This window comes from Acomys minous, assembly GCF_964271855.1.
Source record: "Acomys minous genome assembly, chromosome: 2".
NCBI lineage: Eukaryota > Metazoa > Chordata > Mammalia > Rodentia > Muridae > Acomys > Acomys minous.
Window position 1 is genome coordinate 49,199,759 of NC_140484.1, and position 17,663 is coordinate 49,217,421.

A 17,663-nucleotide genomic window follows, 5' to 3' on the forward strand; every position below is an offset into this window, starting at 1 on the left:
GCTTCCGCCGGTGGGATCCCGGCAGCGTGTAAGTCGCAGCTCAGCTCCTTGCCAGCCGCGGGCTATGCCCACCCAGCTTTCCTCGCCTCTACGATGGATTATGACGAAATAGAAAATTGGAATGTAAAGCTCCACTAGAGCAGGAACCTTAACTAATGCAACTTTTCGTGCTCCAGGGCGCCTGGCTCAGTGTCATTACCCAGTGTGAACTAAACGAAACTGTCCTTGCAGTCCTCCACAAATTACTGAACTAAAAAGATAGTATCAAGCCGGGTGTAGTGGTGCACGCCTTTAAACCCAGCATTTGGAAGGCAGGTGGATCTCTGAATTTGAGGCCAGCCTGGTCTATATAGACATTTCGAGGACAGCCAGAGCTGTGTAGAGACCTCCCCCATCCCCTAAAAATTGTCCTTTGTCTCAGTACTTGGGAGTTCGACAAAGTAAGTATGTAGCCGAGGCTATAGAATATCAAAACAAAATCAGGGTTGTAGCGCTCTAGCCACCATTATGCCTAATAGATGACCCAGGCCAGCTAGGTATATAGGCAAAAGTTGCTAGCAGTGATTGGATTTTTAATTTTTTTTTTTTAAATTTTGAGACAAGGTTTCTGTGTGTGTAACCCTGGCTGTCTTGGAACTCACTTTGTAGACCAAGTTGGCCTCAAACTCAGAGGTACACCTGATTCTGCCTCCCAAATGCTGGGATTAAAGGTGTGTGCCACCCACCCTGCTGTGATAGAAATTTTTTTCAAGGCAGGGTTTCTCTGTGTAGCCTAGGACTTGCTTTGTAGACCTGGCTGGTCTTGAACTCAGTGATCCACCTGCTTCTGCGCTGGGATTAAAGTGTGCACCACCACGTCTGACTTGAAAATTTTAAATGACAAACCCAAGAGCTCTTCTAGGAAACAGTAATGACTATCATAGCCTGAGGTTCCTTGGAGTCAGATGCTGCCTGGGGGGGATGGGGTCAGGGTGGGGGTTGGTTGGGGGAGGGGGGAGTAGATGGGTCACTGATAGGGATGGAAACAGCTCATCCACTTCCCTTCAGGGTGTTTGTTAGGTGGGTCATTTTCCATGGCTGGTTTGATTTGCTGAGGGTCTTAGAAGGTGCCAAAAATTGGGTACAGATGCTCTTCTCCCAGCAGCGAGCTCAAACACTGCTCAGAAGTACCATCCAATTATGAACCCACTCAGCTCCAGTTCAAAGGGAAATTCTAATGAAGTGCTGTTTGTATTTGGTTACTTCTGAGGATAGAGTTGTTGGTTCCGAGCCCCAAAGCTATCCTACTTATCAGTGGGCCCCCTTAGAGCTTCGGACTCAACCCTTTTGATTCTGGTATTGAGCAATTGTTTGCTTCCTGCTGAAGCCCTTGACAATCCCACCCATAAACGACAACATCGCTAGTGAAGCTGACAGTCTTGCTGTAATTGGGAGGAAACAGGTTGCAGCACATTTGGCAGATTGAAAGTCACCAGTAGCCAAAGTCAGGTTTGTGCAGGCAACTGTAGGGCTCAGAGCCCCCTCACCTCACACAGTGAAGTGAGGAAGGCAGTCAAGTTCTAACTAACCCAGATGATAAAGTTGGTCCCTGGGAGAGTTTTACTTCCTTGCCTCATTCTCAAGGCAAGGAGGGGTTAATATCTCCTCTTGCTGCCATTTACACCTTTGGGGGCGGCTGGGAAGGGTTTATAAAAAATCTCATGGTGGAGACAACCTCCCCACTGGCTCCTAGCTGGCTTCTGCTCCCAGCTACTTCACAGCAGAGTCCAAATCCAGAACCAGTGTGTTTCATGGGCCTGAGGATAGGACAGAGTGGCCAGAGACAAGGGTGGGCAATCAGGGATACTGGCCATTCTTAGCAGTTCCAAGGAAATGGCCTTTCTCCCAACCACACTGCACAGGCTTAATCAACAGTGGCCACTCGGCCTCCCAGGAAGGTCCCAAGTCCTCCATGGAGTGCCTCAGAGTGAGAGGAGGGTTCAGGCAAGGAAGACCACAAAGATGATGAAGAAGACAATGAGGATGAGGAAGATTTTGACCATGAGCCACCGATTGGAGGTGACTGACTGGAAGTACTTGAGAATCTCTGAATGGGCGGCCTCAACATCCAGCTGGGCTCCAAGCACATTCTCATCGATCCTGGAAACAGCCGGGAGAGAAAACAGAAGGACACTGGGTTAGAAAGAATGCTGATGACATCCATTTATTGATATGGAATGGTGCTCACCATGTGTGGAAGTCAAGTCTTGCACTATGTGATCTTGTGTGTATTTGTATGAGTATTTACTCGTGTTTTGAGTTAGGAGACCATGCTTGACTCTAGTTTGAAAATGTTGCCAGTTTCTAGCTTATGATTGAATTATTTTACCAAAGTCTATTTTCCACATCTGAAAAATGAGATTGATATAAAGCCTACCTACTTTCAGAAGGTTTCAACTTTCAGTGAGCTAAATATCCCCCAACCCATATGAGCACCCCAAGTGCTGTAATTTTTTTTTGTTCAAATAAACATGCTTTTAATGTATACTTTACTAACTTTACACACCCCATGAAATGACATCCAACTTTGCTTGTCATATAAGACAACACCTACAGAAGTAAGGCACCAAAGCGTGTTGCCTCTCAGAGTACCTCCACCCATAAGTTCTAGCATTAGTATCAAGAAGAATTACCTAGATCCAGAAGCTTCTGACATTCTCCACTGTGAGGGCCGTGGTCTTATTCCTCTTTTAGTGGTGTAATTTTTACTCATTAGCACTGATTTTTTTTTTCAGGTAATGAACATGTATTAATTTGTGATAATGGGGGGGGAGTTCAGACCATTACAGTAAGAAAATTCTGGTTGGGGCTGGAGAGATGGCTCAGAGGTTGGGAGCGCTGGCTGCTCTTCCAGAGGTCTTGGGTTCAATTCCCAGCAACCACATGATGGCTCACACCCATCTGTAGTGAAATCTGGTGCCCTCTTCTGGTGTGCATGCAGGCAGAGCATTGTGTATGTGTGATAAATAAATCTTTAAAAAAAAAAAAAGAAAAAAAAAGAAAATTCTGGTTGGACTATGGGACCAACTTAATATAGACAGGAACTCAAAGGGAAAGGATCACACAGGTCATCCTTACATCCAGAGAGCATTACCTACAGGGACATGTCGTCAGAGGAAGGGCCATTTTGAAAAGTTACTGAGGCAAACAAAACCCTCCCCAGGCAATGTACATATGCAATCCTAAAACCTAAATATTGTGGCTGAGTAGATAGCACAGTAGGAAAAGTGCTTGCTCAGCAACCAAGGACTTGAATTTGGATTCTAGTAGCCACATAGCAAGATAGCCACGGTCTTCTTTGTGCCCACAACCATAGCACAGTGGATAACTTGAAGAGCTGGGTTTTGCTCTAGTTTTAGGCTAAGGGAGAAACCCTACCTCAAAAGAATAAAGTAGCCAAGGATGGTGGTGGGTGGCGCACACCTTTAATTTCAGCACTCAGCAAGCAGAGTTCAAGGCTAGCCTGGTCTACAGAGTGAGTTACAAGGCTATACATAAAAACCCTGTCTTAGTCAGGTGGTAGTGGTGCACGCCTTTAATCCCAGCACTCAGGAGACAGAGGCAGGTGGATCGCTGTGAGTTCGAGGCCAGCCTTGTCTACAAAGTGAGTCTAGGGCAGCCAAGGCTACACAGAGAAACCCTGTCTAAGGGAAAAACAAAAAGACCACTCCAGAACACATAGGCTCAGCCAACTGAGAGAGTATGAAAAAAAAAAAAAAAGAGCTGGGAATGGTGGTGTACACCTGTAATCCCAGCACTTTATGAGGCAGAGGTAGTGCAGTCTCTGAGTCGAGGATAAGCCTGGTCTGCAGAGTGAGTTCAGGACAGCCAAGGCTACATATAGAAACTCTGTTTTGAAAACCATTAAAATTGTATTTGTGTATTTAATTGTATTTTTTAATGTGAGTACATTTGTTATCTCACAATGAATAAAACTCATAATGTCAGCCAGGCATGGTGGTGCATACTTTAATCCCAGCACTTGGGAGGCAGAGGCAGGTGGGTCTCTGTGAGTTTGAGGCAAGCCTGGTCTACAAAGTGAGTCCAGGACAGCCAAGGCTACACAGAGAAATCCTGTCTCAAAAACAAAACAAAACAAAACAAAAATGCATAATGTCAATTATGAATAGCTTTGCTTTACAAAATAGATAATCCTTATAAATGTAACCTAGTATATAAGATACAAAGGTTGAAAAGATGGCACAGCAGGTAGGGTACCTATCTGAGGATTTGGCTTTGATCCCTGGGATCCACATGGTAAGAGAGAAACAACTCCACTGCACTGTGCTCAGGCTGGCCTTGAACTCAGAGATCCCACCTGCCTCTGCTCTCCTGAATGCTAGGATTACAGGCATGTGCCAACACACCAGCTTGATGGCTTGTTTTATTTATTATTTATTTAGACAAGATCTCCCTGTACAGCCCTGGCTGACCTAAAACTCACTATGTAAACCAGGCTGGCTTGGAACACATAGAGATCCACCTGTCTTCAGAATGCTGGGGTTAAAGGCTTGTACAGGGGTTGGAGGGATGGCTCAGAGGTTAAGAGCACTGGCTGCTCTTCCAAAGGTCCTCAGTTCAATTCTCAGCAACCACATGGTGGCTCACAACCACCCATACTGATATCTGGTGCCCTCTTCTGGCATGCAGGTGAAACACACTATACACAAAAATAAATAAATCTTTAAAGGCATGTGCAAACATTCCTTATGGAAAAACATTTTTTTTCAGTTAAGAAGTGTCCAAAAGCCAGGCACGGTGGTGCATGCCTATAATTCCAGCACTCTGGGAGGCAGAAGTAGTCCAATATCTCTGAGTTGAGGCCAGCCTGGTCTACAAAATAAGTCCAGGGCAGCCAGGGATACACAGAGAATCCCCATCTCAAAAAGCTTAAAAAAAAAAAAAAAAGCAAGAAGCTGGGTGGTTGTACAGGCCTTATCTCAGCATTTGGGAGGCGGAGGCGGTCAGAGTTCTATGCCAGGCAGGGTTACAGAACAGACTGGAAAATCCTTCACAATTAAGTACATGTAATCTGTGTCTGAATGTAACTTTACAGTATTTTTTTTTTTTTTTTTTTTACTTTTGTGTGTATGTGAGTGTGCCATGGCCCTCATGTGGGGAGGCCAAAGGACATGATGTGGGAATTGGTTCTCCTTTGACTATGTGGGTTCCAGAGGTAACCGGCCTCCGGGCTTCGTGGCAAGCATCCTTACCTGCTGGGCCATCTCACAGGTCCCTGCCTGGAGTTTTAAATTCAAGAGGGAAAAGGCTAAAAACCAACGACTGAGTATGTAACTCAGTGGCAGAGCACTGACTAGCATGTACAATGTCTTGGGATTTATCCCAGCCTGACAAGAGGGCTGAGGGGATTACATCTGATACCTCCCTGATATAAAGCTTCCTATGAAATACAACATATACAGTATTTTCTCTCAAGTAGCCCATACAAAATAACATAAGCAGGGCCTCTGGAGCCTGTATTTGGTTCTCTATTTTATTTTAGATTTATTTATTTTTTATTATGTACACAGTGCTGAAGAGGGCATCAGGTCACATTATAGATGGTTGTGAGCCACCATGTGGGATTTGAACTCATGACCTCTGGAAGAGCAGTCAGTGCTCTTAACCACTGAGCCATATCTCTAGCCCCTGCATTTGGTTCTGGAAATAACATTGGAGAGGCTGGAGATATGGCTTAGAGGAGAGCACTAGATACTCTTGCAGAGTTCCTGAGTTCAAATCCCAGCAACCACATGGTGGCTCAAAACCATCTATGAGATCTGGTGTCCTTATCTGGCCTGCAGGTATTACATGCAGGCAGAACATTGTATATACATAATAAATAAACCTTTTCTTTTTTCTTTCTTTCTTTTTTTTTTTTTAAAGTGTACCACCATGCCCAGCTCCAGATCAGCTTTGTAAGAATTGTAATTCCCCTTCCTGAGAAGCTCCACAAGCCAGATTGTTTTAAATCTAATATCCTTGTGACTGATGGGTAAGTAAGGATCAATTTGTTTTTTGAGACAGAGGCTGGTTGACAGTCCTGCCTCTGCTTCCCAGGATTACGGGTCCATGCTACATATAGTGTTCTCTTTATTGTTGTTTTTAATTTGTAATATGCCTTTGATAAGCCAGGTGTGGTGGCGCATGCCTGTAATTTCAGCACTTGGGAGGCAGAGGCAGGTGGGTCTCTGTGAGTTCGAGGCCAGCCTGGTCTACAAAGTGAGTCCACGACAGCCAAGGCTACACAGAGAAACCCTGTCTCAAAGAAACCAAATAATAATAATGATGATAATTTTAAAATATCAACTTTTTAAAAAAGATGTGTAGATTAGAAGAATATAACGTGTTTGATTTTAGATTCTTTTCTCCATTCCTCCTATTTTCACTTTTGTCTTGTGGCACAAGAGCTGCATATGGCACCTTGCTTTATCACGCTCTTTTTCTTGTATGTGTATGGGTGTTTTGCCTGTATATATGTGTACCACATGCCTCCTGGTACCTGTATGTGTATGGGTGTTTTGCCTGTATATATGTGTACCACATGCCTCCTGGTACCTGTGGAGGCCAAAAAAGGATGCTAGGTCCCCTGGAATTGGTGTCACAAGTGGCTGTATTAGGCCATGGGGATAGTCAGATTTAAACCCAGATCCTCTGGAGGAACAGCCAATGCTCTTAACCACTGTGCCATCTCTCCAGCCACCATCTTTTAATTATTTTTGAAACTGAGTCTTATGAAGTTGTCCACATAAGCTGGCTTCAAATCCACAATCCTCCCAATCTCAGTCTTCAGAATACAGTATTATAAATAACAAGCAATGAAACCTGACTTCCTTGCTGCATTCTGAAACAAACTCCTAGAAAAGGTTGTTTGTTCTTTTTGCTTTCTCCTTTTCCTCTGTGGTACCAAGACTGAATCCACAGACCTAGTAAGTCCTAGACAGCAAGTAAGCCTTCTATTATTGTGTGCATCCTTAGTTTGCTTCTAGGAACTGGGACTTAAAATAAAGCTCAGGCTGGCCTTGAATTTCCTATGTAGCTGATAACCTTTAACTTCTTCTTGAGAGGCAGGCGGATCTCTGTGAGTTCAAGGCCAGCCTGGTCTACAAGTGAGTCCAGGACTGACAGGGCTACACAGAGAAACCCTGTCTCAAAAAACCAAAACAACAACAACTTCTCGTTCTGTCTTCATCTCCTATGTGCACCACACCAGTCTCCTCCAATTTTTTTTCTTTTTTTTTTTTTAGTTTTTCAAGACAGGGTCTGTGTAGCCTTGGTTGTCCTAGACTTGCTTTGCAGACCAGCTGGCCTCAAACTCACAGTGCCTGTGTCTGCTGGGATTATGGGTATTCGCTACCACGCCCAGCTTTTTTTTTTTTAAACATTTTAACTAAGTGTATGTATTCGTCTGTGGAGATGATGGGTCATTTTGGACCTAAGAGTTATAGGTGGTTTAAGTCATCTGATATAGGTGCTGGAACTAAACTTGGGTTCTCTGTAAGAGCAGTGAGTACTCTTAAACCACTGAGCAATCTCTTCAGTCTCTGCATGCCTATGCGCACAGTACAGTTAAGTCAGGTACCCTGTTCTGTTATGTTCTTTCTTGAGACAGACACCTTTGTGTCTCTCACTTAACCCAAATCTTGCTGTTTTGGCTAGGCTAGTGAGCTCCTGTGATCTGTCTGTCTCTGCTCCTCGCCTTGCCCCTCTAGGGTTTCAAGTGTGTGAGGCCCTTGCACGAGTGCTGGGAAACTGAACTCAGGTCCTTCTGTTTGTGCAACAAATACTTTTTACCCACTGAGCCATTTCCTGAGCCACTCTCTAGATCATTTATTCTTACGTTCTGAAGTAAGAGCTTGCTTTCTAAATTGCTAAGGGTGGTCTTCAAACTTACCTGGTTCCCAAATGGTAATCTTAAAACTGAAAATTAGTCAGGATGATAGCACCTGTCTATTCCCCTAACCCTGAGATGGAAGCAGATCAGGCTTTCAAGGCCAGCCTCAGCTACACAGAAACTACGAGTGAACTTAAAGCTACCATGAGCTAAGACATGAGAGCCTGCCTCCAACAACATAAAAATTCACTATTTGAAATTACAATTTCTCTGGGTGTGGTGGCGTACACCTTTAAAAGGCCAACATGGTCTACAAAAGCAAGTCCAGGCACATGCCTATAATCCCAGCACTTGGGAGGCAGGGACAGGCGGATCACTCTGAGTTCGAGGACAGCCAAGGCTACAGAGAGAAACCCTGTCTCAAAAAAACAAAATAAATAAATAAATAAAATATAATTTTTTGGATTAACAACAGAATGAAGACAACACTGAAATCATGTTTTCTTTGTTTGAGACAAGATTTCACCAGTAGACTTGACTAGCCTGGAACTTGCTATGTAAACTAGGCTGGCATCCAACTCAAGATATGTTAGGATTGGAGAAATAGCTCAGCAATTAAGGCTAATTAAATGGCTCAGAGGTTGAGAGCACTGTCTGCTCTTCCAGAGGTCCTGAGTTCAATTCCCAGCAAGCACATGGTGGCTCACAGCCATCTGTAATGGGATCTGGTGCCCTTCTCTAGTATGCAGGCATACATGCAGGTAGAACATTGTTTATGTAAATCTTTAGAAAAATAAATAAAATAAAAAATACATCTAAAAACAAATCAAAATAACAACAACAATAAAACTCAAGAGATCTGCCTGCCTCTACTTTTGGAGTACTGGGACTAAAGGCATATGCCATAATACCCAGCTCTCATAAAATTTTTAATTAAAAAATTAGATTTATTAATTTTAAAACATCTTTACAGTGTGCTTTGCCTGACTGCATGTCTGTATATGCTTGCAGGCCTGATGCCTGTGGTGGGCAGAAGAGAGAGCGCCTCATCCCCTGGTAAAGACGACTGTGAAACAGCATGTGAGTGCTAGGAACTGAACCTAGGTCCTCTGGAAAAGGAACAAGGGCTCTTAACTGCTGAACAATCTCTTAAAAAAATATTTTGAGGGGCTGGAGAGATGGCTCAGAGGTTAAGAGCACTGGATATTCTTCCAAAGGTCCTAAGTTCAATTTCCAGCAACCACATGGTAGCTCATAACCATCTTTAATGAGGTATGGTGCTCTCTTCTGGTGTGTAGGCACACATGCAGGCAGAACACTGTATCCATGATAAGTAATTCTAAAAAAGAAAAAAAATTTAAACAGAGCTTCACTGCATTGGCAAGGCTGGCCTTGAACTCCTGGGCTCAAACAATGCTTAAGTAGCTGGATTTTAAGGTCTGCACACTGTGCTCCCTTTTCAGCTGTTTATTTTATTTATTATTATGGAGGCATATATGTGCTGGTCAGAAGACAACTCTTTGACATTGGACTTTTTCATTTTCACCTGGTTGCAGTTATCAAACTCCTGTCACTAGGCTTATGCAGAAAATGCCTTTCCCGGCTAAGCCAGTTGGCTGGCTCCACGGTACTCTCTTTCCTTTTTTCCTAAGATTCTGAAGACAGAGCTAAGCTCTCGTGTGCGGCAGGCAATCAGTCCACCGCCAGACTGTACTTCCAGGCCCTCACTTCTGTTCCTCCTTTCTTTTTTTAAGGATCTCTCTACATAGCCCACCCTGGCTGTCTTTGAACTCACTATGTAGACCAGGGTGGCCTCAAATTTAGAGATCTGACTGTTTCTGCCTCCAGAGTGCTGAAGGCGTGCGTCACCACACCAGCCTCATCAGTGGGCAGGGTCCACTCTACTCTTCCAAAGCAAACCAAGCTGCCCTGCGGATGCCAATCCACTGTGTGGGGTGAGAGCGTCTCACCTCTGAATCGTTTCCTCCTGTTCTTTAACCATGTGTGCCAACTGCTGAAAAATGGAGCCCAGCTCAACGATTGTAGACTCAATGTTCTGCATGGTGTCTGCCCGACTCTGGATGTAGGAGTCCTTCAGAAGAAAAAAGCAGCATGAACTAGGGCCTGAGCTTTTAAGACTCTTTCACCATGACACAATCCAAACCCTCTGGGGGACACAAAAGACAACAGGAGGAGCTGGTCCTCTGATTTCAGAACCTCGGTACCTGCTCGTCAATGAGCTGAAGCTGCTGGCTTGTTCTAGAGTCCATCATGTCGATGGCCACGTCCCTAGAGGCTCGAGACTCTGCTCCCAAAACTATGGGGCCACCTCCTGGGAAGGAAACAGGACGTGGCACATTTTAATGGTTAAAAGCAGGTTCAGGGAATGGTGTGGTGGCACATGCCTGTTAAACTAGCAATAGTCCTTGGCTAATAACAATTGAGAGGCTAGCCCAAGCTACAGGAGATCCCAACTCTAAAAACAGAATCAAGCACACCAAAACTCACTGGCACTAGATTTAAATCCAGTGCTGGGTAGATTATTTAATCTGAGCCTCAGTTTCCTCATCTGTAAAATGGAGCTAACAATAGTTGCTTCTCCAAAGGATAGCTATGAAATTAAATGAGAGAATGACTAAGCACACAAAAATTAGAGTCATTCTTCTGAATACGTTTGCATTTGCCCCATGAGAAGACACAGGGGTTAAGTGGGGGCCATGAAACTCCAAAACCAGGTTTGTCCTCTGAGATAATGCCTAGTACTATCCTGGCCCTCCACTCTCCTATTCCACACCTGCATTTAGTACAGAGGATGCCACCACACAATATGGCTTCCCATATGATCTCTGACTTACCAAGGTGGTTAGGAGCAAGGGGCAAGGCTGACACTGGTGCCCTGGAAAACTGTTCCCGACGGTTCCTCTGCTGTTTCAGATTCTGATGTTGGAGGGAAATGCAAAGGTTCTGAGTCTCTGGAAAGTTGGTATGTTGACCCCATGACTCTGGCTAACACGCCCCCTTCCCTTTTTCTTCTTGGATCATACCATAGATTCTTACCCACACAGAGATCATGCTTACCTCAGTCCTCACTTCTAAAACTGACTTGAAGTCATTGGACATGGAAGCCAATTTTGACTAAAAAGCAAGGACAATTGGGTCATTCGAAGAAGATACTTCCTGTTATTCCCTCCCTCCCTTCCTCCTTCCATCCCCAAAGTCCCACCTGTAATGAAACTACAATGGTGTTAGAATGGGTCTGCAGGTGCCGGCCACTCTGGTTGCCCTTGGCCCTCACAAACTCTTGAAGCTGAGCAATTTGTTTGTTGAGGCTGTTGATGTCCTGGTAAGAGAGCAGAGGAAGAGCTTAGTTAAGCAGGGAGTCTTCAGTCACTGGCTCTGTCTATGACCATCTCTGGCAGAGAGGACATGCTAAGACCTACTAGTAGAGTGAGCGTCTAGTCAGGTCAAGAAGATAGCACTAGGACTTTGCAAGCTCTGTTCATTTCTTGCAGAGAAAAGCCAGAAAAAGGAAGGTGTTATACGTTACCCCAGAAGCCACAGAACCCTTACGAAGGCCAAAATCTTGTACCTAGAGCATGCTGACAGAGTACTTGAGTAATACTCCAGAAAAGGCAAGCTCTAGTTTCCTAGATGCTTCAAAGAAGCAAATCTTTACAGAGAATTTCTAATACTGCAAAAGATTAGCTGTGATTATTTATTCAAAGCCATATACTGTGACTTCATATCACAGCCTGTCACCTGCATCTCATTTTCCACATGAGGGCAGAAAAACCTGTCCCAATATACCATGACCCAGGAGGAGACGGAAGGCACTAAGAATAGTAGACACAAGGGCCAGCAAGATGGTTCAGCAGATAAAGACGCTTGCTGTGGTGCCTAGCAGCCAGGATCCAACCCCAGGGCACCATGCTGGGGAAGAAGATAACCAACTCCACATGCAGGCCACGGCACTCGGGCGCCGCCCCCCCCAAACACAAATAAATAGAATTAAAAATTTTTAAATAGTGAGAAATTAACTTAAGATTAAATCCAAGCATTTCTAGAGACTTTCTAAGTAGACAGAACCTCACTTCTCTTCAGACCCCTAGACTCACCAATGACAGGTCTATCCTTTTAGAGTTTCTCACCCAAATGCACTTCAGGGTTTGTTTGCCATAGTAGCTCCTTCCCTTGGGTTCTAGCTTGGGGAGAGTACTATTTCCAATGCAAGAGCTTAAGGTAAAGGCTTCTAATCTCCCATAGCTCCTTAGCCTACCTAACACCATCGTACGGATATCATCTCTGTTACTGAGGGACAGGACCATCATCCACTAAGAGCTTACTTAGCACACACTCAGTACTGTGTCACATATAATAGGAAGCCTGGGGTGTGGGGCAGCAGACACAGGCCTGGATTTCCTTCCCTGCACCCCAACCAGAACATTAAACCAACCAACCAAACAAACAAAAAAGCTCATTAACTGCTATTTATTTACTACTTAAGCATCTTACAACTTTCTCTCCTTAAACTTGACAACTCGTAACCGATCCCCTCAAGCCACATCTCCCCTGCTTCTTTCTCCACTCTATTAAGTGTGCCACCACCCACCAGATGCCTAGCTGGTCATGGTGGCTTATACTTACAATCCCACCTGCGGTAGGCGGACTGTGATGAACGTAAAACCAGTCTACAGTCTGAGTTACAGAATGGACTCTATCTTAAAATACAAACAAATAGTAGCAGGGCGTGGTGACACAGGCCTTTAATCCCAGCACTCAGGAGGCAGAAGCAGGCATCTCTCTGTGAGTTAGAAGCCAGCCTGGTCTACAAAGCGAGTCTAGGATGGCCAGGGCTACACAGAGAAACCCTATCTTGAAAAACCCAAAAACAAGCAAACAAATGCGCTGGAAAGCTGGCTTAGTGGGTAAGAGCACTTGCTACTCTTGTAGAAGACACAAGTTCAACTTTCAACCCCTACATGGTAGCGCACAGCCATCTGTAACTGCAGTTCTAGGGTATCAATGCCTTCTTCCAGCATCCACAAGCATCAGGCACAAATGGGCTACAAACAGATAGATGTACACAAAACATTCATACAAATGTTTTGCAGCAGGCATGATGGTGGATCCCTTTAATCCCAGCCACTTAAGGGGCAGAAGCAGGTGGACTCTGGGAGTTCAAGGTCAAACTGGTCTACATGAGACCCTGTTTCAAAAGAAAAAAAAGTTTTAAACACCTCAAAATTCTCCTTTTCCTCATATTCGTTCGTTTTGACTCTGTCTTCTAGTATATATATTCTAACCTATCCACAGTATCTTCTTTTCTAACTCAAGTACCATAACCCTCTTCTCTACTCTCAAAAAACATCAAGAGCTCTTTAGTTGGCTGCCCTCTTTCTAGTTTGCCTTGCTATGATCTGCTGTCTAAATTGTGGCTAGTGTAATCTTCAAAACCAAAATCAGGGGGGGTACTGTCATCCCTCTGCCTAAAAATCTTCCAAGAGCTTATGACTCAATTTAGAATACATCCAAACGGGGGCTGGAGAGATGGATCAGAGGTTAAGAGCACTGGCTGCTCTTCAAGAGGACACAGGTTCAATTCCCAGCACCCACATGGCAGCTCACAGCTGCCTGCAACTCTCGTTCCAGGGATCCGACACCCTCACACAGCCATACATACAGGCAAAACCCCAAGTTCATAAAATAAAAACAAACCATTAGAACACATGCAAATGCCTAAGCTGCTTTGCACAGGCCCTGTCTGTCCACTGCCCCTGTGCTTTCTGAACCTCTGTACTCTCAGCACACTTGAGATCTTTCCTTTTGCTATGTCCATATCCTACTTTTTGGGATGCATCCCCACCAGATCTTCAGATGAACTGCTTTTCCTCACTGTTCAGACATAGCTCAAATATCACTTCCTCGGCCATACTGTAAGCTTGGATCAACCAATCCAGTAGTCTCAGCTACCGTCAGTGACTGACAAAAGCAAACAAATGATCCCCATAACATCTGTGGGACAGGTACTTTATCTCTGCCTTCTTGATAAGACAACTCAGAAATTAGGAGCTCACACAAGGTCACATGCCAAGTGGGTAACAAAGCCACTTTATAATTTTCAGAATCCAATGGGATAGTTTTTTTTTGTTTTTTGAGACAGAGTTTCTCTGTATAGCCTTGACTGTCCTGGACTCGCTTTGGAGACCAGGCTGGCCAGTTCTGCCTGGCTCTGCCTCCGAAGTGCTGGGATTAAAGGCGTGCACGACCGGCCAGTGAAACAGTTCTTACATGCTAAGTAGTAACACCCTAATAGTAATCTAATCATCAACATAGCACCCCTTAACCAGGTCTGCTCTTTGGCCTCTGCCACCTTATCTGTACCAGAGAGCCACAGGAGCTGCTTTCCCAGCCTCTACCCTATCCCATTCACATTCCAGATCAGACTCTGTGTCACCCAGAACACTCAGGAGCATCCTGCACTTGTCATCAAGGTCCACAATGTTCTTTACAACTAGCCATCAGTTACACCGACAGCGTCTTGCCAGTTACTCATTTAGGCAGCCAACAGTCAGGCCAGCCATTACTATAAGCATTTGTAATATATCTGTGAACAAGCAGAAAGGAAATCCTGGGCACAACGTAAATACCAACCAGGAGCGATGCGTGACAGCAAGGCCTTTAACGCCAGCATCTAGGAGGCAGCGGCAGGTGGATCTTTGAGTTCGAGACTAATCTGGTCTACAAAGAGAGACGATGGCTCAGTGGTTAAGAGCCCTGGCTGCTCTTCCAGAGATCCTGAGGTGAATTTCTAGCAAGCACATGGTGGCTCACAGCCACCTATAACGGGATGTGATGCCCTCTTCTGGGTGTGTGTGTGTGAAGACAGATTACTTATATACATTAAAATAAATATATTAAAGAACAAATAAAAACACCAGCCTGGGCTATATATCTAAACAATCTCAAAACCAAAACAAAGAACTTGGCCCAGGGGTATCTGTGTATCTTTCGTCGCCACTCTCTTTCTTTCTTTCTTTCTTTTTGGACAAGTAGAAAGGTCGGAGGAACTGAAGACAAACATAAACTAATTCTAGAGGATGTGACACCTGATACTTGAGCTTTTTCCTTTCTTCCTTTTAAAACAGTTTCTCTGTACAAGCCTGGCTGTCCTAGAACTTCACTCTGTAGACCAGGCTGGCCTCAAACTCCCAGAGATCCGCCTGCCCCTGCCTTCTGAGTGCTGGGATTAAAGGCGTGCGCCACTACACCTGGCCACAGATCCCCTTTTCTAAGGAACACTGAATATAGCCTCCTCAGCCTATTCAGCCCTTCTAACTACCTCTGAGTCCTCTGAGTCCAGCTAAGATTCTGTAACTTCTGTCAATCTTTCCCAGAATCCTGTTTCATTTGTCTTTTTGTAAAAACTCTTCTATGCTAACTCCTACTCATTTTAAGCCAAGGCTCCTGAAGCTGGGTAACTCTTAAGGAAAATGAGCCCTTGAAGACAGTAATCTCGCTTCTTGTTTCATCAGCATCTAGAACAGTTCTTTATAAATGCTAGGTGATCCTAAGTGTCTAAGGACTCAATGGAGGCGCAGGGTGTTTGGGCACGGGTCTAGATACTTACCCTGGGGATTCGTGACGATGGAAAATGATGGAAGTAATTTAATTAGAATGCTGGGCTCTCCTGACGGCTAGCAGCTCACCTGTTTGATGATGTATGTTAGCTCCTCGATTTCTACTGCTTTATCATCAAAGAGGGACTTGCGCTTTGCCACTGCAGAGACAGGTGAGATGTTAGAACAGGTGAGGGTAATGACAAGATTTTAAAGGGCTAGGAATACAGTTCAGTGGTAGAAGCCCTTGCCTTAAGGCATAAAGCCCTGGTTTAAATCCCCAGCACCAAAGAAAAAAAACAAAAACAAAATCTCCAGAGGCCTCACCTCCTAGCACAACCTTTTACTGCCCCACCTAGGAGAGACCCCCCAAACACTCACAGATGGTTAGCTTCTCCAGCTTGGCAAATGTATTGCTGAGATCTTTCCCAATGTGCCTGCAAATGATCATCAGTGAGATGGTTGGGGTAAAGGGTAAGAAAGAGGCTATTCCCCCCGTAAGTGCCACAACGACCAGCCCCACTCAGCCAAACCACCACAGGCACATCTAGGCCGCCTTAGGCAATTCTATCACCCCACCAGGAAGCCTCCCCCAACTCACTTGGCCATGAGGGTAAATTCACTGCGTTGTCGGGCAGCACGTAGAGCTGGTTTATTTGTTTGGATTCCATTCTGAAAGGTAGGTGTCAAGAAATGACTACTTTAGTTCCCTTCACTATTCATGCTGAGCTTTTCACTGCTCCCTCACAGGCTCACTGAACACTCTGGTGCTACTGGCATCAGACAACCTAAGTTTAGCAGTGGTTTGTAGCTAAGGAAAAAAAAAAGTTGATGTAGGTTTGAATCTTGACTCATCGTTTGTGGTATTTAGGACAAGTGACTTAAACTATTCTTAACGTCTATTGAAGACAATTCCTTCGCTCCTATTGGTAAGATCGGATCATCTAAGAGTTGTAAAGTTAGTTCAGACAACTAGCAAACAAAACGTAAGCAACGTAAATATGCCCACGCCTGCCCTTCTTCGCACTCCACGTCCTTACCTGACGGCTCTGCAGCGACTTGCAGGCTGACCGGAACTCCTGGGTCCGATCCCGGCAGGACATGGTGTCGGGAGGGGAGGGGACCAGGGCCACCGGGGTGGGCAACGGAGCGATGATGTCACTGCTGCTCCCGACAGCAGTTGCAGGGGACAGAACCTGCGTCTTTGAGAGACCCAGGTAGACACCTTGATCCGTGTTCTTAGATCCGTAGCGTTTCCGCGGGATCATCGAGTCGCATAACCTCGGACTGTTGTGGAGAGGACAATGTCATTCTCCAAACAGCCCTCTTTCCCCAAAACTCTCCCCTCAACCAGTAAATCCTCAGGCCCTTTCCCGTATCTGACAGACGTTCGAGCCCAAGGCCACCCGCAGCTCCTGCAGCCCAGGCACGACGAGAAGGGGCAGCTTCCTCCAGGCCCAAGGCGAAGCCTCCTCAGATTCTCCTTCCAACTTGGCTCTGATGCCCAAAAGCACCGGCCGGGGGCCCTAAAGTCGAGAAAACAACCAGAGCCTGGTCTTGCGGCCCTGAGCCTCCAGACAGACCTTTGCAGTTGGCCCGTCTTAATCGTGCCCTCTGACATACGAGATTTCCTTCACCCTCTCACGGAAAAACGGCTACCGACCTCCAGACGTGGGCACACTTCGGTGGGCGGAGGGGGGCAACCTCTTAAAGTGTTTATTTGAAACAGGAAGTCCCACCTCCGTCAAAGCCCCGCCTGTTGGAAGACTGCAGCCACTGATTGGACAGGGCCGAAGTCTTTCTCAACAAGGCCTTTCCTGATTGGATAGCCAGGTATTCGCTTACGCGGAGCCGCCAGCAGGACTTGCCCCTGGCTCCCTTTCCCCCCCCCCCGCCCCCCCCCGGCCCCCCGAACCCCGGTCAAGCCGCTGCCCCTACGCTGAGCCGACCGGCCGAGGCTAGACTCCTACTCGAGCGAATCCCTACCTCCTCTCTTGCCTGCCGTCGCCGCCACTGCCACTCTCCCCAGGCCGTCGGCACCTCCTCGCCGGACTTGTAAGCCGCCGAAACCGAACCAAAGAGCAGGAGCCGCCACGTCACCCACACGTACCCCCACCCCCGTGACGTGGCCGCTGTGCCACGCCTTTTTTTTTAAGCCCAGAGACGGCAAGAAC

The 17,663-nt window shown here is 45.7% G+C and overlaps 1 protein-coding gene across 5 annotated transcripts; it reads right to left on the reverse strand.

Moving 5' to 3' along the window:
• Positions 1–1,404: 1,404 nt before the first annotated feature.
• On the reverse strand, positions 1,405–17,614 carry STX5 (syntaxin 5). 5 transcript variants are annotated; one of them, XM_084773482.1, is made up of 11 exons: positions 17,073–17,355; positions 16,530–16,776; positions 16,091–16,161; positions 15,871–15,926; positions 15,580–15,650; positions 11,097–11,213; positions 10,952–11,008; positions 10,729–10,810; positions 10,099–10,205; positions 9,844–9,965; positions 1,405–2,139 (listed from the first exon to the last, which is right to left on the reverse strand). In XM_084773482.1, the coding sequence occupies exons 1-11, from the start codon at positions 17,108–17,110 to the stop codon at positions 1,980–1,982; spliced, it is 1,128 nt and encodes a 375-aa protein (XP_084629608.1). In that variant the 5' UTR covers positions 17,111–17,355; the 3' UTR covers positions 1,405–1,979. The 5 variants fall into 5 exon arrangements, with proteins under 5 accessions (XP_084629608.1, XP_084629607.1, XP_084629604.1 ...); XM_084773481.1 differs by lacking the exon at positions 1,405–2,139 and adding an exon at positions 2,543–3,011 and having other exon boundaries at positions 17,153–17,363; XM_084773478.1 differs by lacking the exon at positions 1,405–2,139 and adding an exon at positions 2,543–3,011 and having other exon boundaries at positions 17,073–17,363.
• Between the last annotated feature and the right edge of the window lie 49 nt (positions 17,615–17,663).

Excerpts from the sequence above, each read along its gene's own strand:
- STX5 (XM_084773478.1), bottom strand. The coding sequence starts at position 17,110 with ATGTCAGAGGGCACGATTAAGACGGGCCAACTGCAAAG. Across the intron at positions 16,777-17,072 it reads AAGACGGGCCAACTGCAAAG|TCCGAGGTTATGCGACTCGA; the intron begins GTCTGTCTGGAG and ends TCTCCACAACAG. Across the intron at positions 11,009-11,096 it reads CCATTGTAGTTTCATTACAG|TCAAAATTGGCTTCCATGTC; the intron begins GTGGGACTTTGG and ends CTTGCTTTTTAG.